We start from the raw sequence: 26,700 nt of genomic DNA, 5'->3' as shown, positions 1-26,700 counted from the left end.
CAATCATTGAAATTGATATAAAAAATACTTAATATACCAATTTAAAAAATCCAGCAGGCGTTCGGGATCCATCTTGATTTGATGTGTTTATTGTATCATAAAAACCAAATCTGTGCGATTAGGGTGTGGGCTATTGCATAACATGTTTATGGGGTATAATTTTGGTAGCAAATATAGAAAGCAGAAACCCGTTTTACACGCTGCTCAATATCAATGTTGCAATAGTAAGACTCCGAAAACATTGTCCGGTCTGGTCTCGACAGTTAAGGCGCAAGGTTATATTCCTTTGGAAGTCATCGTCGAAATTATTGATAACGCAACGGAAAATATTGATTTTATTGGATTATTATAGCATTTGATTACTTCATTTGATACATTTTGTGACGTTTCAAAAGTCGGCATGCACTTCAGTATTGTGACCTGAGTCGGCGCTAGGTATCCTGTACATTTATATATCACTTCTCTGACATGTAAGGTTGGAATTGGCAATATGACGTCACGTGACATCACAAGGTTCGCGCTCGCACAGAACCTTTGAAAAAGGTTCGCGTTCACGCGAACCTGAACCTTTCAGGTGTTCGCACCATCCCTACGCGCATGATAGTCAGCTGGAAGCTAGCGGATTTATAGCGTAGACCAGGGGTGGCCAACCTTTTTGCTATTCACGACCGCATTTCAACTAGGCTACTCATGTAGCCTACGGCCGCATATGGCATATGGTCGTAATGAACTAGCTGGACGCCACATATCCATGTTAAAGTGTATGTGGCAATTCCTGATGAAGTCCGGACTAATCTATTCAAGCATATAGGCTTAATATATGCACCCAAATTGCTAGCGGTCACTGCATGGTCACGTCATGGGATTGTAGATAGTGAGGAGCACACGCTTCCGAGTGGGTATTTCTATGTGGAGCGCAATAATTACCTCTACTGTTCGAATCTGTACTCTGAGGCTCTGATTGCAAAGGGTTCTAATATATTATAATTGAAAAACGATGTCAGATTGAATCGCGAGCAGCGTGAAAAAAATTCAAGATCAATTGAAATCTCTCAAGAAATCGGTGATCAATTCGTAAATTCAAATTGCATGTCGACGGACTCCAACACTTATTAATTGAACAACGTGTCCACGGCCTCACGAATTCCCTTCTACGGCCGCCGGTTGGCCACCACTGGCGGAGTCGATCTCTGAATTGTTTGGTAGTTTATTATTCAGGATATAGTCTCGTAAATACAGCTTTACCAGTACATAAGCAACTTCTGATGACGCATAACGTTTACTTTGACGAAATTGTACTAATACATGATCCATTCCTGTCATTAATCACGTAGAGAGTCCGAAAATGGATTTTATTTTATTACCTAAACATTTTATATATCCTACAATGAAAATATTGTATTGATGCTATATTTTTCGTTGATACAATGTAACTGTTGGCGTGAAGGCGTATATTTTCGCTACTCGAAGACAATAATCTTTCACCACTGGACTCGAATCTTTATAATCGATACTGGACACGAATTCGAACACTGCATGGAATCGCGGTGACCAGCATTGATGTGCTGGTTCGAGTCCGAGTCGAGGTCGACTCCAGAATCCCTACTAAAGTATTGGAGATTCATCTAGTAATGCGGGGCATGGACTAGGATACTGTGCATGGACTGGATATCCATCGCATTTTTTTGTCTGGCCCGGATAAGATCCGGATTCACACTTTTGCTGACTAGGCCAGACTCGGGTCGTTCCGGATTCGTAATTTGAGATGCGTCCGAAACGATTTAGTATTTCCACCCATGTACCACACCTTATACACGGGTGTGAATATACAGTATACACCCGTGGCACACGAAACCAGAACCTAATCAAGACATTTACCACGGTATAAATCGAACATAACATTTTAATCCAAATTATGCGTGCAGGTAGGGACGTATAGGAAGGTATATGCACGTAGGTACGTATAAGATTTATGACAGCCATATAATTGAGAGTTGGGTTCTGCGTTCGTGCACCACCCTTTTCGGCTCTTTGCTGTGAATACACATGTCAATTTGCCTGATATGAAATCAACTTTCAGCATGCATCAGAATTAGGGTTGCATTTAAAACAAAAATCAATTTGTAACAAACATGTTTAAAACACGGCCCTTGTTTAAAACATATTTTCTTTTTTTCAAATACATGACGTCACTTATATCCAATTGTGACGTCATAATTGATAGACATTGACAATTGAATATAGAAGGCCATTATAGCTCCTGCGACGAAATATCTACGTACTAAAACTGTTGAAACGAGTATTTTGAGGTTTCCATCAATCCCATATCGTATGCGTCGGCTATATAGGGTGTTAGTCGCCCGTAGTCTCAAACAACATATTATTTGGAAAGTATTTACACAATGATGGCATAATTATACAACTTGTAAAAACACAATTGTTTTTAAAAGGCCTTTGTTCAAAACATTGTTTAAAACATGTTTTAAATAAAATGTTTCAAACAACCATCTGTTTTAAATGCAACCCTAATCAGACCGCAAAGAATGTTGTCAAACTCATTAGAGAAAAAAGTACCAAACTTCACATTGATATGTAAACGTTCAGTAAAAACTTCGTTGATTCTATTCTTTCTTCTGCTTTGTTTTAGTTCTTATACTTTAAAAGAAGAAAATACACATTTCTAAGATAAGAATGTTGCTGAGAGGCGTGGTTGGCGTGATTTTCGCGTGAGCAGTTTGTACGATTACAAATTAACAGTGAACGCTCAAGCGTTCTGCGCAATCATTCGTAACCCGCATGTGGCCATTTGACAAAAGGGTTGGACATCTCCTAATAGGTCAATCATTTATTCAGATAAGCATGATTACACGTTATGTCAAATAGACAGCGATCATGTTTGAGCCACACAATTGGCCGGCAAGGTTTTGTTGATGTCGATTCCACGGACCCACAATAATTGCAGAGTATGCGCGGCAGACCTGGCATACCCAGACTCAGCGATTATGCTATTTAAAACTATAAAAAGAGCGACAAACTCTCCGTGAGTAGTGAAAATAAGCCACGTCTAGAGTTAGGAGAAATTTACTACCTAATTTTGTCAAAATTGTCTAGATATCCAGCTTTTGTTCGCATACACCTGACTGAATACGTGTTTACGCATGGTTGAAATGATATGATTGCACAGCCAGTCAATTTCATTTTAACTCCAGTTCTGTCCATGATGTGGCTACTGATAAAACAAACCATATCGAAAACGTAAACGGAAATGGAAACCGTCGCCAAAAAGCCGAATATTTAAATCCAGGGTTTACGGTCAATCCTTCAGTGGTCCATGGTATATCTATAGTGATTAGGCAGTAGATGATCCCCGTGCACAAACAGAGGACTTGTGATAGCGATCAAAAGATTTCGGTAACCCGAATTAGAGTTCTAACCTATGAATTTAACACAATGACAATTCACTGATCTGTGAATTTCGCGCAAATAGTATTCGTCTGTTGGATATTTTCTTGCGAGACATTGAAAACTAAAGTCAACAGTAGGCATACCATATGGTTAGGTATAGTGAAGTGTAAACAACCCTTTTAAGTAAGTAACACAAATATTACCATGATCTGTGCGTATACTGGTAACTTTGCGACGCATATGGGATCGAGCTCTGACATTGCGGTACCCGTTATTCGCTCTACGTATACACGATACTTATCTTAGTACAAGAGGCGAGATAGCGTCGTGGTATAATCCACAGCCGCAACACCAAAGTGTTGTGGGTTCGAGACCGACCGAGTTCGACTCCTGTATCCATTTACAAATGTTGGAGGTTTATCCATTCAGTCGGCTCCTTCTCAACATCTGACCCGCGTAAGCGGTGTCTTTGGAAAGCATATGGGCCGTGCTGCGGGTTGGCAGGTCTGGAACCAGAACAAAGAATCTGGGCCTGGTGTAAATGACTATTTCATTTGAAAAACATCACGCACACCACAAACAACAGCATCTAACAATACTAATCTAATGCATTACTATATAGATTGCTAGTGCCAAAATGAGCTGTGCATCGACAAAGTGTTAGAAAAACAAAGCCATTACAATAGAATTTTCACCAAAATGTAGTATGACTTCAGATGCTCCTTTTTAAAATGCAATTTTAAAAATCCAAGCCTTGGAAAGTGTCATCGTATTATTCGGTCTCAACGCAACAAGAATTGGAATACGACGGAGCTTTCTAGGTCTTATACCTCCCCTGCATGCTATCCCTGTAATGCTGAGCACCAAGAGGGGAAGGCATCGATACCAGTGTTACTCTTCAGGTCTTGGTCTCAACATTATGCTATCTTTTCGGAGGGATGGCGTGATACCAATTACTTGATTGCAGATGAGCTAGTAAATAATGGACGTATAATTGGCATTTCAGATGGATTGGGTTCGAAGGGTCGTAGGCCCTACTACATATTTTTTAAAGTATTTACACAGGTATGACATAATGATCATTCTTGAAAAACAAAACAATTTTATCTTTAAATGGCATTTGCTTAAAACACAGTTTTGAAACGTGTTCGAAGCTCTTGTTTCAAATGCAGCCCTAATTACACGGTGTTGATGATGGTGGATACCATTTTGTGCGAGCTGTTGTTTTCCAAGATACATGGCACTGATTGTCTTTGAATCGGACAAAACTAGCGATTTACGTAATGTCGCAGCTCGTTGTGACTTTTCGTTTCTCAAAGTTAGTAATGCCAGTTACGCGATTTGAGGGCATTGTAGCCGTTGACGAAGAGACGGCCCGGAGAATTTCTTAGAACCCAATTCGGTCCGAATGATTGTCGAAACCTAAGACGGCGTAGAAGTCATGAGCGGAACGCGACATAGCGTGCGGTCTTAAAATCAAGAAGATAACCCGTAGCCCACGCAGATCTTTGTATTACTATGCGCATCAGCTTAATCTTGCAGTAGAGAGAATGCGCCTTGATATATCTTCAGTGGGGATATTCTTTGCTAATCTTTCGTGTTTGACCTCAAGGGTCTCCTCTTGTATAGTTGCGGTTTTTATCATAGATGTCTTTTATGTACGTTGTCCAGTACGCTGGTCGTCGGAATAGTATTTCCGACTATCAATTAAAGTTTTCATTCAGTTGGTTTCCCGCCCCACCCTTATCCGACATGGCGTATCGTCAAAGCACGAAGGACATGTGATAGTTGCCCATTGTCACGCGGAATGGGCAGTCTCATTTTCGTCGCTGTAGCTCACTTTCTCTCAGAGATATTTAGATTTCCAATTCTCGTAATCCATTCCATCGGACTCCGGTTGAAAACTCGAAATTCGGAGTCCTAAAAAGTTCGACCGATGATTTCCAATTCGAAGTCTGAAATAAACCCAAAATCAAGTAAAATTTTTCCTATTTCAGTAGAAAATCCTGCCAGCATCCGACTTACAAAGCAAATTCAATATCCGAGTCCATTCCGGCGGCATTGAAATAGATGAATTCCTACTCTACGCAGGCTCGTGAAGCGAATCCTGGTCACCCCTGGTTGCTCCTAAGCTAGGGTTACCATATTTTTGTGACCCAAATTCCGGACGCTCTTTAGCGCCCACTAGCGGATTATAAATGAGTTATGAGCACATTTCGATCAATCTGACGTCACACCAGCAAAGCTTTGTCTATCGACTAGAGGTGGTTACGATCCGGTTCAGGAGTATGTGGCTGTGTGTTGTAAGTTGTAACCACGGCCGAAGCCACATTTTTTCACCTCACTCCCGCACAAATAAACACTGATCGGCCCACCGTACGGTAATCGATGCAACTTCTGGGGGCTTACTATATGCATCTGGTCGTAAATGATTTGAATGAATTACAGAAGAGTGCGGAGAACTAATCCTTTTCGATAATCGATGATCAAAATCGATAATGATAATAATTCATCGTTGGGATACTTTTTTTTATCTGAACAAGACACACAAGGTAGCCTACAATGCGATAAGACACAATGCGTTGTAATGAACAGATAGGCCTATAGTGCCCGACGTCACAGTTCTTTTCGATGTTGACATTTTATGAAGCCGCGGCCCTTTATAGTTCTTTCTATTCCGTGTGAGTGCTTTCTGTCATCGGATCTCTTTCTGGCTTTTTACGGCGGGGAAAGAGCAGACCAGATAAGCCTCCGGCGGGAATCGTACCGGAGCCGCCCGGTTAGTGAGCCCTTATCGTCACCTCTACGCTATCTCCCTCGCGTATTGTGGAATTATCTCAATAATATTGGTTCTTCCATATAATATTATATAATTTTGATCCTCTCTCCGCCCACATGATCAGAGTTAGCGGAGGATGACGACTTCGAAAATGCAAGTAGCGTAATTGTACGTCATGATCATCTCACACCGATAAGATCATTTATCAGCCTGCACCACTGAGCTAAATAAACACCGCACATTCGGTGGATTCGCGACTCCATTTCGAACTTGGCGTTGCCCAGCTGATTACTAATTAATGGTGGGCAAATTTGCCCAGATTTATACTCACAGCCTATTTTGGAAGCTGATTACGTTCAACCCTTCGTAAACCCCATAATAAAGGCAAACTATCTTTGAATAATGCATCCAAACGGCCTCAACCGACTCTATGAATATACCGTTACCTTGTAATTGCGATTACAATTAAACTCATTTATGTAAATAATTGCTATTTTATATTTTGTATCATAGTTTTTGAGTGGGTGGTAGTCCCGATATCCAAACGAAGATATGTGATACTAGATCGCGCGCGGCGCCAAGAAAAATTTCATAAATCTGCCCAAAAACAATCTTGTCTATGTTCATTTACGAAAAAAATTATGAGCTTTTTTCAAGCCTTCAAAATTCCGGACATTTGGGCATATTTTGGGAATTCCTCCCGGACGCAGTAAAAACGGTGAAATTCCGGACATGTCCGGGAAATTCCGGACGTATGGCAACCCTATCCTAAGCTGCAGCATCGTTATTCCAGATATCATTATTCAGATTTCCGTTTGCGAATATTTAGTGACTCTTTGCTGTTATCTTGGCATGCAATCACAAAACATCGAGGACGAAATACATTACATGTAGGTATAGTCAGCGAATTGTGCTTATTCAACCAATCGATTTTAGACATCAATGAAATTGATATGAAAACTACATCGTTTTCTAATGTAAAATATAGCAGCAGATCTTCCATCTCAAGGTAAAGTTTGAAAGTGATGTTCTGCGAGTGGTTTCATAGTTTTGGATCAATTTTGAAGTGGATTTCAATTTTGAAAACTGAAAAAAGATATGTGACATCCTTGGTCCAAGTTGTTCCGTCTCCGTTATCATTCGAACTGAGCAATAAGCCAAGTCATATCATGTATTATGCAGCATTATATGCAGTCATAAGGCGCGAGTCATAATTGCGAATCATCGCAATGCATGTATTGCCACCCGCGCCATGCAGAGAATGGTCCGAAGTTAAATGAGAAATATATCAACCAAAGAAGATATAATGACGTGAAAAATAATAATAAATGAAAAAGTTCACGGTGAAGAACCTACCAAGGTTTCTTTACGAACGCAAACGTCAAAATTTTCGAGTTTCACACAGCGAGCGCCAACATGAGCCCCACGTTCACACCCTCCGTATTACATATGCCAGCACTAGACGTTGTGGTTACGGTTCAATCGCTCTCGCCTACGATTACGGCGCAACTGCGGGAACATTTCCGCCACGTCCAATCCCACTTCTGCTAGATTACCATAATTGCAATATAAACCACGTTTCTCCTATTTTGCTCGTTTATCCTTTGAGCCTTTAGCACTTATTCGAATACCATATCACAATTGAGATGGCGCTGCATCATGAGAGAAAACTTTATCGCTGAAGACATATCTTACCCCAGCCTATTCTCGTTTAGCTACGACCAGTGCTGACATGATATCAGCGGGTTGCTGAGGTCAGATCTTAATTTTGAATAATGAATGGAGAATAACGATTGGGGCCTTCTTTCAGCTGTACCATCGGAGAGGGCAAACTTGACACAGAATGTTTCCTTTACGAATAATGATTCTCGTAATGTAAGACGCGTATACCTCTGATTCACATATTATGAGTGTTGCGACTTGCGAGTCACCGTTACAAATAAGGCAAAAGAACAGCGTGGTTATACATACGATTCATATCATTTCTTTTGAAATCATATTTTAGTTAGCGGCTAGTATACATTTTAAAGATCAATAATCGTGGAGACATTAGTGTATTTGCAGGAAACTGGCCACCTGGCCATAATGGTACACTCGTCTTTGGTGACTAAATTTATATCCAACCTCCATACAAATCACTATGGTCGTGTTCACGAGAAACTTACCGAGCAGTAAAATTCGAAATAAAAAGAACATTTGTCCATCCCGTCAATCGTAATCGTAGTCAAAATCCAAGTCCGTTTGCAGTTCACGGAATAACGAGGCATTCACTGATTCGCTGGAAAACATCACAGAACAGGATACGTTCCATTCTCCACAACTAATGATTGAGGGGAGTCGATCTTCTTCGCGCCAAAGTCGCATTTATGGTCGCGGTAGCGCAAAAGTTAGGTTTTCGATGTAAAGTCGCTAAGCTGAGTAACAGTTGAACCAGCGTGCAATGACAAATAGGCGTATTTCTGTCCTTTGATTGACTATTAATTTATATGTGAATAGTGAACACCACTGCTAATACAATCAACATAACCATTCGGTCATACCTCATTGCAGTCCGTAAATCACAGAATATGGTTCAGTTCGTTGGCCGTAGACTGACAGATTTATTGCGAAAACCATTGTTCGTTCGTTCACAGCACAATAGTTGAATTTGAAGAACACGAGATCAGAGATATTTGCATTCCGCTACCATCACAAGTGTGGTCAGACAGCGCTAAAAACAATTGTGGGTTAGAAATACAGATATCCACCAATGTCTGTCAGCGAATCTCATTTAGAGCGGAGGTTACGGCCAATTGACTGGTCTGCTGCAAGCTTGGAATGTGAAATCTGACAACTCATTCATACTTGCTTGTGGACCTGGTCGGAATCGGGTGTATAAGTAAGTAATAATATCACTGGTTAACACATATTTTTAGGCAGACAAAGAAAAAGTGGCTCTGGGCATTCTGAACGGCAGTGATTCCGAATATGACCTTAGTTTTTTTTAATTGGCTCTTGTTTTGGAGATAACCCATATGGGGTTATTTTGAAAAAATTCTCCCATTTTCGCTGTAATGGCTTAATAGAAAATCGGCTCAGTCGCACTATAAAGTTTAGAAATCATTCTACTTGTTATTTTTACTCACCGAAGATTCTTTTAAATGAAAATTCAGCAACAGCACTATATGTTCAGGGGTATTCGATCACGGATATCATGCTCATAAATAAACTCCAGTCATGTATATAAGTATTTACCTACAAACTCAAATAATGCTGCATTAATTCAATCAGTTTTACGTCAACCAACACCTATTGTAAATTTGAAACAATCAGTTAGAATATATTATTATTCATTTATTTTTAAGCACAATTTTCGCCTGTAAGCAATTTAGTGCAGTTTCTCGAAAAGTTCCGGAAATAGTCTGCCATAACATGTTCTTCTCATCTGCCCTGATACCTTTCTTTTGCTGTTTTGATGCCTTGGTGGAACCTCTCCCCTTGCTAATCAACAAGATGATCAGGAAATATATCAAGATGACAGAACAGGAAGTGAACCTTCATGCTCATGTTTGTTCCAAGTTTTCCATATGCCGATACGAATTCTCGGACCAACTGTTTGTAGTTGGGTGATTTGTGATCATCTGAAAAGTTTTATTAACTACATCTTAGGAGAAATTTCATGCATTGAACTCCTTCCTAATATGAAATTGAAATCTTTCATCGGTATTCGCATCTGAAATCCATCAAAGATGCCAGATTTAATCTTCTCGTTTGATAGGAATACTAGGTATACCCACTTTGTTGACTCGGCGGGAAATTACCCATTTACAAGTCAGAAGAGATGAGACGCATATGAGTATTGTAGTTGATCTTTTCAAGGACAAATTTCATAGCTTTATACTCCTCTATAATCTTGGTAAAATAGATACAGGAGAATATGTATCTCCGTTGTTCAAAGGTATAATTGTTAGGCTTGATAAACTGCTTTTATGACAAACAAATATTTCGCATCGGGGCATTTTAATATTGATAGAATGACTGAGAACAATATGAGGGCTCTTCACAGTCAATTTTTCATTTATGTGTAGTATGACACTAGACAAAACTACGATTTTCTTCCTACCAAGTGAAATATTCAAGGGTAAATACAGTAATATTGGGCTCTTTTATGGGTATAGGTATCTTCTGAACAAGAGCCAATATGGCAAAACTAATGTGATATTCGTAATCAGCAACCTCAAAAACCCCAGAAACGGCTCTCAGATGTTCTGCAAAAATTTTTATTTTGTTGACCAGTGTAATCGTACTGATGAAATATCCACTTCGAGTTAAGTCGAGTAATCGAGTAACACTTATCATGGGTTTATTACTTCATAAGACTATGGAATATGGATAATCATCAAAACAATTTAACACGATTGTGTATATGACTTTGACTATATATTTGCTTATAATCTCCTTGACACGGATATCTTAATGATCACATCGCCGGCACCCGTATATACAGTAAGCCTACAGCTATAGTTATATCGCCGGCACCTGTCTATACAGTTAGCTTACACATATAGTTATATCGCCCGTACCCGTCTTTACAGCTACACATATAGCTATAGCACACTATATACAATGTACATACTGTCATACACAGTACACACTAATATTATTGTGCATGTGATTTTTGGGGGTATTTTTTCATACTCAATTTCTTTGTTGTTAATGTTCCGTTTGACGAAGCGATAAGATCTCTCTTTTTCCTCTGCCTCATGATTTGGATGCTGTGATACGATACAATCCGGGACGCAGGGATGCGATGTGCTCAGAGGTCAAAAATCGACAACTCAGCTGCGTTTGGCTCAATGCCTATTGGTAGGGCGACATAGAGTATAATATCCACGTGAGGGATGGATGAACCAAAATACAAGCTATATAGTCAATTGCAATAATTGCAAAATACGTCTTATCACGTGATCTAGGCTCCTCGCCACGTTATCCGGGTAATTCGTGTCTTATGAAGAGCCCAGAAGTGGGCCGTGCTACAACTCAGTAAATACTGAATCAAATATAAAGAATATCGACCAGGTGTACAATGATTAGGTGGTCAATACACCATGAATATCAAACGAAAAAAGTGATAAATATAACGGGGAGAAAAGCACGGACGAACCCTTTATATTCTACATAACATGTGGGTGGATGGCGGCCAGGTGAAATACAGGCATTACTGAAACTGAAAATAGTGTTTGCTGAACCGAGACAATAAAAGAAAAAGTCACAATAAAATGAAGAGCTGCGATGTCTTCGTATAAATATGAATGCGAGTCGTGTCTCCCTGTGTCAACTCTAGGTCTCTAGCTGTATGCCGATCGGCACTAATTATGAAGTGTAAAAGTGCAGCTGTTATTCTGGCCATTTCCGCTTTGCATGTCAGCATCTCTACCGCTTCGCATTTTCGAGGCGGAACTGTGTCGTGGAAGCATTTGAGTAGTCTAGAAAATACTCACCAGGTATATGCGTTTGACGAATTTGAATTGAGATCGTATAGCAACATACAAAATTGAGAGAGTCGATGATACAGTGGTTCTCAAACGTTTTAGAGCGCGACACAATTCTGCGTTCCATTAGCATCTCACGACCCAAGCCTCACACATCGAAAATCGCATTTATAATGTTAGTATGCTATCTCTAAGGACATGTATTAAATAGAGTAGGTGCAGACAACCAGATGCACGGCAGCCTATACGCGGTATGGTACAAAAACGTCATTGATTGTGTGACGTTGGTGTCCGTGATATTTCTCCATCATGGCACAATTATTTTTTATTGTGTGTTCTGCATGGGCAAACTAACGATTTCCATAACTTTCAATCCATTAACTTCTTGACGGACATGGACGCCTGAATCATTGAAATTGGCGATCGATTTTATAGCGCCAAGTACTGAAAAAGTGCGCTCGTAATATGCTAAATGCTGGCATGGTTAAGATTTTAGATCACAATTTCTTTTTTGTTGTTGTTGTTGTTGCTGTTGTTAGTGTTGTTGTTCTGCGACCTCATTTTACCCGCTACAACAATAACTGATGACAATTAAGCTAGCTATGAAACGCATTGCCGTGATATCGGTGGTTTAACCACAGCAAGTCGGACACCAACCCCTCCCTTCGCCCTCTATTCCCCGCACAAGACAAGCCTAATGTCATAAAAATATTCCCATAACACCAAGCCGACTTGTGTATTATACGGTTGGTCACATTTTCATGATCAAGCCTCATTGACAGAGCAACTTTTCTTCGCGTGTCACTTATTGACTATATCAGTGATTCCTAAACATGATTCCACTGACCCTCTTGGCGGTACGATGCACCAAAGTATGGGTAGGCTACAAGACGCAGTGTGCAATTACACGGTATAATCAATTTGATATCAATTTGCAAATTAACATAAAGTGGAATATATTTGTCGGCTTTCTTCAACTATAAATTTTTTTTAGCCCTTCTCGCGGCTCATTTTCAATACCATTCTTGCTTGCATTTTGCGAATGCCATTGCCTTCGACAAAATAATGGTAGACTAAATAAAAGACACAGCATTAGTTACAAAAATGAGTCTAAACTTGTTTGGCAATTATGAAAGAATGGTGCCTTGATGCCATTAGGGTGCATCAGTCCAGGTCTATGAAACCTGCTGGGGCAGAACTATCACACTCCGACATTTCATCGCTGACCGTAATTTCCGCCCTATAGCACGCCCAGACCTGTGACATTTTGGTGCACCGGCGGGGGTGATTAACATCTGGACCCTAAAATCATAACACATAGGCGAAACCGTCACTGAAATGTCTACTGTTCCTGAAACCCCCATTAGTGTCAGAAGTGTCATGTAGTGTTTCAAAATAAATGTTTTCCTTTGAAGATTGAAGTTAATTATCGTCTCGGCTGGCGTCGCGATTCGGCTAATTTGGAGTGCGACGATGCCGCGATATCATCCCAAGTCGAATCATACTCAAGTGGATCTTGGACTGCCTCCACAACCTACTCTATCATTAACGACACAAGTGGAAGCAATACTCCGCCTACAGCAATCAAATGCACTGCGTACGATGCCTTCGACAACTGGGCATATGGATACAACAGCTTTGCGATTGAAGTACAGGCGGCCAGTCCGTTTTCCATTAGGTACAGGTCTACATGTATTTGCAGAATGTATTTAACAGCTTAATCCTGAGCCATGTATGCATGTTGTTAATTTAGCTATGTAGGAAACGCATGGGTAGCAGGATTGTACGGTGGTGCTGGCTCTACCAGATGGGCGATACCGACTCTAGTCGATTTGGCTGCACGATCTGACACGGGATACCCAAATAATCCACCGCGCACTTTCAGTCCACCAGTAGTCAGGTATAAATATCGTAATCTAACACATAATGGACACTCAAGCCTTGGTAACAAGACTCGTTTCAGACTCTTACAAGGATGTCCGTCTACGATACAGATCACGTCTGTTGACGATGATGGGGACCGCGTAACTTGCAGGTACGCTGGATCAAACAATACACATATACCTGACGAATGCGCCGGTTTGTGCGATGTCCGATACCCGCACTTCACTCTCAATGAGGTTTGTGTTCTGAGCATAATATTTTTCAAGCCAAGATGGTATACCAGTATAGTAGTAAGTAGTAAGTAGTAAGTAGACCAGAGATACCAAAACTATATAGTCTACACTAGAGTTTAGATATCTCTGGAGTGTAGGGAGCAGGGCTTTGGAGCAGCCGTAAATTTAAACTGCTCCAGCTTCGGCTCCGGAGCTTTCTTCTATCATACATTAGCTCCCGCTCCAGCTCCGGAGCCGCATTATTACCACTGCTCCGGCTCCAGCTCCGGCTCCGGCTCTGAAATTATCGAATGGACCTGTCTATTTTAGGGGTGGCCAACCTGCGGGTCAAATGTGACCCGCGAGAGGGTTTTGCGTGGCCCGCGAGGTAATTTCCTATTGTATTATCGAAAATGAATTGCTCAGATTGTGAACTTGCAATGCCAACCAAAAATTACAAGTCTGGCTGCGACACTTGGGATATCGATGACTAAAATATCAGTTCCTACGCATTGGCAGATCCCGGGTCCAGTCACATTTTCAGTAAATCGTCGTACATTACAATAAATATATTACAATAAATAGTAGTGAAATTATTCTTCACGCTTTGCGTGTTTAATTGTACACGATTTCGTGCTTGGTAGCCTACCCCCTACTGAAAATGAAAAAAACGCCTAATTTACCCGATCGAGTCTAACTGTATTCGCAATTACGGGAGAAAGTCTTTTCGCGTTTGCGCTAGCATAAAGATCGTCGACGGTGAAATGTAGGTACAGAATGATTGTCGCATATTATCGGAGACCTTCGATATCGATGTGGCCAGACGCCGAATAGTCGTGTCCTTGCAAACTGAGCCTAGCGGGCGGTATACAGTAGACCCGCAATATACTCAAGTAATAATATTACTGACCTATAGTTTATTTACAAACTTTGAAAATTTTACCCGCTTGGCGCGGCTAGTGGACCGCGCACTCGTTCGTCAATTGCATGTGCCCCTTTAGCCGAAAAGGTTGGACATTCCTAGTCTATATAGATTACTAATCTACCCATAGGTTAGTTATCTATAGTAATCTAGAGTCTGTCAGCCGTCAGTAACATCCGATATAGCAACAAAGACATAGGGGCCGCCGTGCGGGTTTGTGACGTCATAATGAATACTTGTCAATTGTCGATGACATCATAGTTGCACTGGAACGTACTTTACTCTATGCCATTGCATCGTACAGCATTAAAATTCAGGCCTGCTGTTCAATTATGATAAATCAGCAGATGTGGTTGTTGCATATATAATTACATCGTATGAAATATGTCGGAGCCGGAGCTACTCCTCATATAACGGGCTCAAGCTCCGGCTCCGGCTGAATTATATGTAGAGCTCCGGCTCCGGCTCCAGCTCCGGCGAAAATACACGGCTCCGGGGCTCCGGCTCCGGGCTCCGGCTCCGGCTCCAAAGCCCTGGTAGGGAGAGAGTCTGGAAAACAATAAACTGCATGATTTCACCGAGCACCTTTCTGAATTTCTCGGTATATCTTTGAGGAATTCGAGAGAGTCCGGAGCACCTCTAGAAGCGTTGGAATGGTTGAAACATTGATCTGTAGCCTGCGACTTCACTCGTAGACTGTATAGATAGGCCTATACTTACTTTATATATGTCGTTAGTTCCTAAATATCCAAATCGCGTGTACATGGCCTATGAACGAAGCGTGACACAGACTTGGTGACTTTTAGTAGTGACGGGGCTACGATCGTGAAATCCAATAATCAGCGTGGGATGATATTTCCCCTTCTTTTGTCCAAGTTTAGATAGCCGCGACCGTGTGCATTACTTCACACAACCCGGCAATGATATCATGATATCTATAGAAGCAGGTGTATTAGGTAGGAGGAGTCGTTTTGTTTTCGTACAATTCTGATTTTTGTCGTGCTGCCGAGTCGAAATAGAAAAAAAGACGAAGTTGAAATGAGAGTAATTATGGTATACAACTGAAAGTACGCACTATTTGGCTTGAATCAACAAAAAAGTTTGACGTTGAAAATGTTGATGTGGTTCCTTTACTTAGGGATCCCACACGTCCTCTTTTAAGAGGATTTCTCCTCTTTTCTAGACTTTTTTGAAAGCGTCCTCGGAGGACGCCCAAATGTCCTCTTTTCTGAGGATTTTGTTTGAATATACGGTAAAATTGGAGCCAGATACGGTAAATCAGCACTGAAGTAACGCTCCTGCGATTATTTCGGGAGCGGGCCAGAAAGTTGACCTTTTATTCAATTAACCGACCACGAAGTGGGAAAAATGTAGCATTTTCGCAAGTCCGAAAATTTTGGAAAAAGTGGCCTCTTTTCACATTTCCAAAATATGGTAACCCTACTTTACTAATCTACAATTGAAACAGGTTCACATAAACGTCCTGGTGCTGATAGCTTAATTGTCACGGAATACCGAGACATATCACGTTTCTGCCAACACGCGACGCCGCCAAAAGAATCTGGGCATGGACCAGGCAGATAATGCATTTGCCCAAAATTATACCACATCATGCTGATCTGGACCTGTCGAGACCTGACCCGCTTAAAGTGTACTGACAATCATTATTTTGCACTTCAGAGTACATGCCAGATCTATTACGATGGAGGAGGTGTACCATATCTCGTCCCGGTGGCTCTAATGCTAGAAGACCATCCATCAAGTACAATTACATTAAACGGCACTAGAACCGCAATTCCGACAGACTACTTGAGTCAAGTACCACTGCAATTTCTCGTCGACAGTAAGCAAAATCCCGTCTATATATATAACACTGTTTCACCGACTTTAATTTTTCAGTCAGTTCAACAACAACAACTTGCAATGATTTGCCGACTTATCCGGATGAAACAATACAAGATGGGGAAACAATATCAGTGTCCGATCACGCAGGCACCCTTGATGAAATTATTTACGCATTTCCAAGCGAGCCTAACGCTATGTACGTAGAAAACAACATTCTTGCATCATACGTATCCGTCATTTGAAATATACGGGCACTCAATTGGCAATGAATGTAGAAAATATTCATGGATCTATAAGTAGCACATAGTTATGTTCGCCGTTTAACGAATAAATATAGGAAGGATTACTTGCACTGCGTGCAAAATGCAATCTATTAATGGTGGAACGGGCATGTCTGTATATCGTTCATTACGAGAGGTGAATGCACTAAACTAGCTTTTATGAAACGATGCGTTGCAATTTAAATATACGGTGCTGTGATATTTAACATGAGTGTCAAGATAAAATTCAACTGAAGGTTCGTTGTTTTGCAAAATTCGTGGCATATTAACAATTGTACAGCACCGAGCCAATACAGTACCAGCCTAATTTTTGTAACACCCAACTCCCCCCAGCTTTCTGCACTAATTTTGTTTGTCTATCTCTAGTGCAAGGGTGGGCAAACTGCGGCCCGCAATATCATTTTGTGCGGCCCGCGAACGGCCCAAGAAACGTATTTAAAATATTGATAAAATGCGTACTAAAAATCTATCTACTGCAGGAACTCGATTAAACTTGTTCTTATTATGCCTCATCGCGATAGTTATACGGTGTACTCTTACCATAGTATATAGGCTACTTATTTCATTGCATGGCGCGATGGCGCGACCTCAAAACCGACGCATTTCACAAGGTTTTAACTTCTAAATATCACAGAAAGTCAAAACGGGAATGACTTTTGGATCACGAGTGTAATTTTACATTGGCCACTACTACAGCAAGTAGATTACTTATAGTGCTGTAGCCTACTTGGAAAAACGATTCGCGCATATGTTAGGTAGATTCGTTCTCTGTACGTGCAGAAGTATTTATATTTATAAAATCTATATTTTTGAGTGGGAGCATATTCAAAACTAACGTGGTTATGACGCTGTCAACATTGTGTGTCCTGGAGTTGAACCAAAAGTAGAATCAGCGAATCTATAAACAGATCACTGCTCATAGATCAAAATTTTTATCCTGTTCTAAGAATCGGGACAACCGACTTTCATCCCTAGTTTTGAGAATTGGTTATTGAGGCTGACCAGCGTATGAAATATCGATAATGTTTCTGACGTCTGTATACGATATCATGAAATCAATGGTTGGTTGGTTTTAAATAAACATATATAATATTTCCATATCCTCACTATTTAATCAAATACCAATAGTGTGTTTTGGTTTGTAACCCCAATTTTATATAGTGCGGCCCGCAAATGGATCAGGGTGTTTAACGCGCCCGCGAGCTAAAAAGTTTGCCCCGCCCCAGGTTTAGTGCAGCGAAAATCTAAACCAATCAGCAGCTACTGGGATTTATTTATCTTGTTCAGAATTATCCAATTCGTAGTTTTGGGGCCAATTGGCGTAGAAGTGTCGGTCCCGATTTACATCAACGCCAGCCATGCATACGCATCAAACATCACGTGGAATCCCGACCCTAACCAGGCAGGGGGGCATATCATCTGCTATTACGCTTTGGACTCGCTCGGGTAAATTTTTCTTAGCATATTGTTGCATGTTTGTCTCCAGCACACTGATATCGATGATGATGATGATGATTATTTTCAAAGATTAACTATTTATTATCTCTAATCGGGAATACCATCATGCTCCAACTAATTTGGAGGAATAACAGGCCGTTTTCCTAAGTCTTCACTCTCAAACCAAAAATTTAATAACCTCCGAAAATACTTGCATACCTGCTAAATCTATATGCCAATAACTAATGCTCTGTTCCATCTAACAATAACTTAGTTTCATTGTAATCTTTCTGTTCTAATTTCAGTAAACCGGGTAAACAAGTTTGCTTCACGGTGGAGGTAGCGAGTGAGTTCAAAAATCTCTAATTCCATGTTCCAATGTAACAATATCATAATTGGTTTGCCCAAGGTATACCCAATCCGTGTGACATTGATAACGGTGGGTGCAATGACGTATGTATACCACAAGGTGGAGCGCGAACATGCGATTGCTCTCGGAAATGTTGGAATCTTCTAGATAATAAGAAGACGTGTGCTCGTAAGTAGAATATACCATCAGATTTAATTGCAAGGTTCCGCAGACCTGGTCTTAATATAGTCGATCGGATGACATTAGCTGACAGAAATGTTATTGATATCTGCATTGGTAATCCATTCTCGTTTATATAGCGACGACGTACGTCACATGTGATGGCACCGGAATGGAAATATCTTTGCCTTCGTGCGCGTCTAATACGACTGTTGTGGTCGGAACGAACGAACAATATTTTTCGCAAGCGAGCTGTCGGTCTACGTTCAACGGACAGAATCACATCCTGCAATTTACGAGGCAGCAATGTGGCGTGACCGAATGGGTAGGGTGATTGGAAATCATGTACACATTTATGTAGGCCTACCATATGTCCTCTTTTAGCAGGATTTGCCCTCTTTTCTCAAGAAAAGTGAATAGTTCTCAAAGGACGCTAAAAAATGTCCAATTTCATATTTTTGCACTTACAGTCTGTTGCTTTTAACTTCAACAAACCTACGCGAGGCGTTGAGTTTATTTTTAAAAATACCGTCACAACGAAAAATGCTAATTTTTGGTTTAGGAAAGTGTTTTTACAAAGTGTCCCGCCTTCATGGTTGTTATTTCAAACATTGTCCGACGTTCTCTGTAACATCAGGAACTTTCAATGCGAGGATCTGGCGCCACTTTGAACTTAACGGACTTATAGTTGGATCATCAGTTTCGAGCATATTGACGGCATTATATAATTTCAATGGCATTTCGTGTAAACAATTCCACGAAGTCATTAAAAATGATCATTTCTCATTGACATAAGTTAAGGGCACCGTGATGTTTTCATGGGCTGAACTGAAAAATAAATTTGATCAGTTGTTTTTGTAACTTTTGCCTGTAAATATCAAGGAAATATAACACATCAACAAACTCAAGTATGAAAATTCTGTTTTTGTTTTACTTGCCCGTAAAATGAAAATCCTCTGTTTTAGATGCTGAAAATGTGGTATAGACCTAGATTCATGTCAATATTTAAATATGGCTGTTTGATGTTATACGCCAGCGTAAATAGTCGGTACTCAGCATCGTGAATTTTAGTCGAATTCCTACCTGCTGCGCTACCACGCCGATATGTGGATTTGGCACGAAGAAGAACGACTTCCTTCGATCATAACTCGCAGCGAATGGAAACGCATCCCTCTCACGTGTACCGTGCTGACGTCTAGCGGATCAGTAAATGCGTCGTTCGTCGCTGAACTACCACTGGACTCGGATTTCTTTCCAAGCAACATTACCATTGACGGGATGGGAGAATATTCTTTCTATTTCGAATTTTACTACTCGGCAAGCTTCTCGGTAAGGCACCAATAGGTATGCGTATGAACGTTGATTATATAACACGTTGGGGACCAGTGACGTGCGGTGAGGTTAATGGTTGGTGACGTAAGTCTACTGCTCCCTTCAGGGTCAAATTTACTAATATATAGTCATATATGCCCAGAGCGGTAGCTGATACCATCGTCGATTTGTTTCTTATCACATTAGCAGTCTTCACACGCAGCCTGTGTAATATAATACCACATATCCACAATGGAAAGGGTATGGAAAATACATAATAGCTGTCATACATGATGACCGTCCCATATTACTACACTGAGCTGCGATTGTCTGATTGTTTAACCACATTTGGTTGTGCGCTGTTTATAATGAAATATCGCAGGTGAGGGTTGGCTCATCTCTCCTTCGCCTAAATATGCAAATTGCGTAATGTTAGGCGTGAAGGGGTTTATAATTAGCCATAAATGAACATCAGTAGAAAAATACCGATAACCATTAAAGGGTTTTACAGATTTTCACCGCCTCACTTGACTCCGATGACCGCACACCCCTACTGACTAGGGGAGTTCATTTCCCGTTCATGTTCCCTATGTGAACCTCGATGATCCAAACATTCGCGCTCGTAAACGATCTGTGGTAGGTTTTATCCACAAGCCAGCACCGTATATACGAAAATCTGAAATGTTGTGAAGTCTTCCACGATCACGAGCACTTTGATGCTGTGAAGTCACAATATCGACTTCACAACGATGTAGCCAAATTGCAGACAAATGCAGACAAATTACTATCAATTCCCACAGACCGCAGTCGCTCCAGCGGATTATCCGCTACAAGTAAACGTGAAGGATCGGATGTACTTTTCTCTTGGGGCCGTCGGCCGTGGACAATCAGGATTGGTCTTCTTTACCGAGGAATGTACGGCGAGTTCGGCCTCTGAGACTTCTACATTGACCTACACCTTCATCAAAGATGGGTATGCAAACTATAATGATATAGACAGCAGGAAAACTGTCGCAATATTCATTATTAATTTGAGTGCGTAGTGTAGGGTTACCATACGTCTTCCTTCAGAAGGATTTGTCCTCCTTCTCAGGAAATTGAAAATATCCTCTGAGGACGCCTAAATGACCTCCTTTTTTGCAATTCGTCCTCCTTTACAGATTTTACAGCTGGGTTAATGGATAGGGTCAACTTAACATCGGCAATCGGCATAAATGACGCCAACGTAACAACATTTCCAGTAAATATTACAAAATCAGCTATTTTCAATTTGCTGAATCTAATTTCTAAGATTTTTAAAAAGTGTCCATTCCGGATTCCAAAATATGGTAACCCTGCTGTAGTACAGATAGGCTATGTCCCCCAATACCGACGATGGTACAAATACAAATCTCTAAATATTGCTGAACTCACGTCCTACAGTGACAAGTCGTGGTAATGTTCGGACAACTATCGCATTCCAGACTCAATGTTGAATATGTGTTTCTTCGTGATATGGACTATTTTAGATTAAACTGGGGCATATTAAGCTTGCGTTCTACCAAGCAGAATTACCAGTACTTGACCTACTAATATTGGCACGTTACGTTGTACAAATGTACACGGATCGCCAGAATGGTAGCCTACTTCAAACCAGCAATTACACTTTTCTTTCAGCTGTTTTCTCGACCCCACTCTCATCCGACACAGCGCACCGTCAAACATTGAGGACATGATAAGCATTGAAGCATTTGAGTTCGAAACAAACTTACTAGATGACCGACGAAACGCAGAGATATCTATTGAGGTATCGGATTGGAATTGCGCTGTGCCAGCGAGCACTTAAATCCACTCAGTAGCCAATATTGCTGCTAACGGGTGACGTAGCAACGAGCGGAATAGCGTGTATGTGATTATGGTGGGACCTAATGCCTAACGTCCTCGCCAACTTAGTGACCTCTCGTAATCTCAGAGGTGGTTGCATTATCCAACGTTCGGACTCAATTAGGAGTCCAAGTAATGCCCTGAAGTAGGCCTAGTATAGGGTTACCATATTTCAGCAACCTAAATTCCGGACACTTTTTAGCGCCCACTGGTGGATTTCAAAATGAGTTATGACGTCTCACTAGCAAAGCTTTTCTCATAGACCAGAGGTGGTCACGATCCGGTTCAGGAGTATGTGGCTGTCTGTTATGTAACCGGGACCGAAAGCACATGTTTTCAGCCCCCTCCCGCCCAAATAAACAATGATTTTGAGCCAACACTATAGGGTAATCTATGTCACTTGCCGGTGCGCACCACGGAGCTTTATAAGAAACCCACATCCAGTGGTTTCTAACCCTTTATGGTCGCGACTCAATCTCCAATTTGAAAATGTTCCGTGACCCAGATCAAAATTTGACGAGCTGATTGCTAAAAGAAGTCAGCACCTTTGCCCAGACTTACTCACGGGCTATTTCGGAAGCTGATTACGTTCAACATATTCGTAAACTCCACAATAAAGGCAAATGAACCCACCATCGTTTGGAACCACTATCTTTGAATTAAACATTTAAGCGGCCTTAACGATCTCTAGGAATATACCGTTCTCCTATAATTGCGATTACAATTGGGCTTATTCCAGTAAATGAATGTTGTTTTTGTTTATATTTTATTGCAGTTTTTGCGAGGGTGATAGTCTCCATATTAAAATCAATAAATGTGATAGTAAATCGTGCGCAGCGCGAAGAAAAATATCATGCATCAGCATAAATATTCCCCAAAAAATTTTGTTTTTATGCTGATTTACGAAAAAGTTATGAGCCTACGTCAAGTCTTCAAAATTCCGGACATTTGGCATATTTTAGAAATTCCTCCCGGACGCTAGTTTGAACCATGAAATTCCGGACATGTCCGGGAAATTCCGGACATATGGCAACCCTAGCCTAGTACTCAATGACAAGTAGAGGTAGCCATTGCAATGACCAGACAAAATCGGACTGTCCTCACTCACACTAACATTCGGTTCCGCATTTAGTGTCTAGTCAGGATTTGCGACGCCTCAAACAGCAGCACCAGGTGCTTTCAAGGATGCCAATCATCCGGCACTCGAAAAAGAAGGTGAGAGATAAAAAATATTGGTGTCGCGGAAGCCCATCGATATTGTGAAGTTTGTCTTCATCCGCTATCGTTAGATCAACGCAAGATGTAACGAAGTTGTATCGGTATGTACGAGATGTTGATGTTGATGAAGATGATGATGACGAAGAGGAAAGTTATCGAGTCACGAAACAAGAGTCTCCTTTGCTGCGTACCAATACGAAGTTTATTCTTACATCCGATCCGACTGTTGGTAAGCTAAGACATTGCCTTTGTTTTACTCTCTCTGCCTCCCTCTAACGAAACGTTGCAAAACAGGTTCGGGATCGTCGCGCGATAGCTGCTGCGTTTGGTTGCTGTTCGGAACCGCACAAATTGTCGTATACCTGCGTCGGTTTTTGCTTGCAGCGCCCTGAAGTAGTGCGCACCGGATGGCACTCAACTGCACTTGATATTTCGCTTAGGCTATTAGTCTGCATCATTTACATGAGAATTTATTACATAATCGAACTGGTACACCTGTAGCTGCAATCTACTGTTGCCGCTCGGTCGCTGTTCTTTTTAATTGTCGGACGAGGATGGCTACTATCCTGCACGAGCTACTGGACTCAGAAACATAGCAGTCCAAACCAAAACTGAGACAATTCACTTCTCATTTCCCTCAGCATGGTACACAGTACACATTACTCATCTTGCCATGAAAGGTCACACCAGTCTACTATATTTGCACACAGTTGGTTAGTTAATCCCAATTGACTGAACTTTATGTCTCAGTAACAAGCACGACTTTGTTGCAGACGTAAATTTCAAACTGCTCCGGCTCCGAGCACCATCGAATGGTTCGGTATGTAGCCGTCGCACGGAACTGTCATTTTGCATGGGTTGGGTATGCGAAGTATTGTGACGTAAAAATTACTTCGTGTCAATGACGCCATAGACCAGGGTGTCAAACTCAAATTGCGTCGCGGGCCGGATTCAAGTCTTGCAATCGCTCGCGGGTGGGACCAGTCAACTGAATCCAAATGTTGCCTCGTACCATTGCTTCTCACGGGAATACTTTATTATCAAGCAAATATGGATAATACTCGGATCGTGGGAGTTTTATTCTAGCGAGTGATAACACCATTATTTGCGAACAATGAAATTGGCGAAATTACGATGATTGCCCATTTGAATACAGTTAAGAGCCGCTAAAACAGTGGCATCACCGGCTATGCAAGTCGACAAATTTATGTGTTCCTTTTGCTTTAGTCATAATCTGGCGTTAGCCCTGCGTATGCGTTGTGATGGATGCAATATATTTAACTGCAACGCGGGAGTTGTAATTTGATTTATTATTGTTAAATCGAGAGTCTGATTTCTCGTCCGGCTACTTATTGCATTGAAAGTGAGACGGCAGTGCGACCATATAGATATTTGAAATATCTATTTGTGTAGCTGATATATATTATCCATGTAAACTCTACATAACAGTGCAGCATTGACGTTTTCGCAGCTTCAGGTCCATTTATCCATAAAACTCTGAACTGAGTGCTCACTTTTTGCCTTCTCGAAATTGGGTGTCAATGTCACCGACTTGTTCCCAGTGGCTACTAGAGTAAAACCACAACGCCGTAGTGGGGTGGTTATAATGAACCAATTGAACATGCTCGACATTTGTTGTCTTGAGGGATATTTGAAGGAAGCATTTCTTGCAAATCTCAACAGTTGTTACAAGTGTGATGGATAATATATATTTTAATCTACTCAGAATTGCTTCACGGGCCGGATGAAATCGTCTGACGGGCCGTATATTTGACGCCCCTGCCATAGACGCACGCGAACGCACTTTACACCATGCCATTGCTAGATTACTGATTAAAACGTTGCACAGCATTAAAGCAGTGCTGTGACGCTTCAATACCGGCACTGCGCTCATTAACATCAAGCCATACAGTCTAATTTAATCTTGCATGGTGCGATTTGTTCCAGTGTCGCTGCAGAAATGAGCGCATGTCGCGACCTTAGCTTCAGAAATTCGCTTTCTACCAAATACCCATTGGTTTGAATTACGATATTGGTGCGCTCGTTACACCGTCGTATACCATCCGTCCGTCGTCGATCAAGTTTAATGGAATGTAGAAGGTTCGTTTTCAAACAAATCGGATAAACTCAGAATTGGTACCACTGAGAATCTGGTGTTGCATCAACTTGATTCAACGCAGCGCACAATGCACCGTGTCGTAACGAAATTAAAGTACGTGCTTTCAAGTGACATTGCGCTACAATTCAAGAATACGAGTATACAAGCAGTCAAGAATGAATACACAAAACTGATGATTGCAAACTGGAATTCGGGCATCCAATCACTGATTGCTGCACTCCTAATATATCCGTTATCCAACACCATGGGGTTATAAGATGGCGAGATAGCGTAGTGGTATAATTACCAGCTACAACACCAATCGGTTTTGGGTTCGAGTCAGACCGAGGGCGACTCCAGAATCCTTATACCTAAGCCTCTGCCGTTACTACAACGACGGAATCCATGGAAAATGGCGAACTGAAGTGCGTATATTTGGTAACATTATGATCTAACACGGGTCGCCAACTCAAAACGGGTCGCGGGCCACTTTTCTAATTCCGAAGCGGCCGCGGGCCGAATGACTTCAATATTGTTACATAATAGGCCACACAGCTTGGCAGCTAAGTTGTAAAACTTCATGTCAGTACAACGCTTTGCTATTCAACATTAGCGATGGGCATAGATACCACAAAAGAAGTTATTTATAATCAAAGGAATACAAACACAACAAAAATAGCGATCAATAATATCATATTATCCTGAACTCTAGCGAGAGACGTAACTAGCTGAAAAACCATCTCCACGTAAAGCTTGATTTATGGAAAAGCCCGTAAGCCGTTTTCTAAGCGTCTATTGGTCTTGGCAGTGTTTGGGCCATTGCACGTCAATATGCCCATGCTTAATGTCTGTTCATATCAGCTGATTCTCTCTCGGTGAACTGCTGTTGCCATCGCCAAAGCCGTTTTAGTTAGTGAGGAATACTGATGTTGGGCACAGGAGAATAGTTTTGAAATAACAACAATTTGGACATTTTGAAACAACAACAGCAATATGTTGAAACCGTAATCAATTGCAGCATTTCAAATTGCTTTTCATAGCATTCTTTCGAAATCTTAAGTAATGTCGCGGGCCGCATGCGAACCGGTGTTGATGACCCCTGATCTAGCAGCTTATCATTAATTTGGGAACTGCAGATGACCTGATGTATATTATTCTAACAATAAAAAAGAGATTTCCAGAAGAACAATCCAAAAACTGGGTGATACTCGAACAACCAAAATATGGGTTAAAACAGACGTGGGGTCTCTGTTGACAATATATAAAGGGCCGACGCTATTCATCCGCATTGTTCTAGTTTTGTACTAGCCGAGATCTATCTCAAGTTCTACTTGGCGACTCCATCCACATACGACATACGCGATTCCCCGATTAGATTATACATACGTGGCTGTGCACTGCACCACAATAGGGGCGTAGGCTGTAAAACGCAACGGTATAATGCA

The 26,700-nt window shown here is 41.2% G+C and overlaps 2 protein-coding genes across 3 annotated transcripts in view; one reads left to right on the top strand and one right to left on the bottom strand.

The window, feature by feature from the left end:
- Nucleotides 1-26,700, bottom strand: part of LOC145452579 (uncharacterized) — a 260,305-nt gene that overhangs the window by 223,010 nt on the left and 10,595 nt on the right. The window lies entirely within an intron of this gene.
- On the top strand, nt 11,515-25,283 carry LOC145452574 (uncharacterized). 2 transcript variants are annotated; one of them, XM_080330757.1, is made up of 16 exons: nt 11,515-11,667; nt 13,071-13,333; nt 13,409-13,555; nt 13,619-13,775; nt 16,354-16,516; nt 16,573-16,714; nt 18,087-18,245; nt 18,542-18,582; nt 18,646-18,774; nt 18,906-19,090; nt 19,837-20,094; nt 20,877-21,049; nt 21,733-21,862; nt 23,072-23,154; nt 23,229-23,386; nt 25,105-25,283. In XM_080330757.1, exons 1-16 carry the CDS (start codon nt 11,539-11,541, stop codon nt 25,119-25,121), a joined length of 2,334 nt encoding a protein of 777 aa, XP_080186883.1. In that variant the 5' UTR covers nt 11,515-11,538; the 3' UTR covers nt 25,122-25,283. The 2 variants fall into 2 exon arrangements, with proteins under 2 accessions (XP_080186883.1, XP_080186882.1); XM_080330756.1 differs by lacking the exon at nt 25,105-25,283 and adding an exon at nt 23,452-24,444.

This window comes from Botryllus schlosseri, chromosome 12 (assembly GCF_051294905.1).
Source record: "Botryllus schlosseri isolate E-star chromosome 12, Bs_hap1, whole genome shotgun sequence".
In the NCBI taxonomy this organism is placed as follows: domain Eukaryota; kingdom Metazoa; phylum Chordata; class Ascidiacea; order Stolidobranchia; family Styelidae; genus Botryllus; species Botryllus schlosseri.
Note: the sequence above shows the minus strand (reverse complement) of the source record. Positions and strands in the feature narration are given on the sequence as shown.

Bases quoted from the DNA above. Each gene is read 5' to 3' on its own strand.
- LOC145452574 (XM_080330756.1), top strand. From the start codon at position 11,539: ATGAAGTGTAAAAGTGCAGCTGTTATTCTGGCCATTTCCGCTTTGCAT. The intron at 16,517-16,572 runs GTAAGCAAAATC...TTAATTTTTCAG, and splicing joins ACTGCAATTTCTCGTCGACA to TCAGTTCAACAACAACAACT. The intron at 19,091-19,836 runs GTAGGGTGATTG...CGTGAATTTTAG, and splicing joins AATGTGGCGTGACCGAATGG to TCGAATTCCTACCTGCTGCG.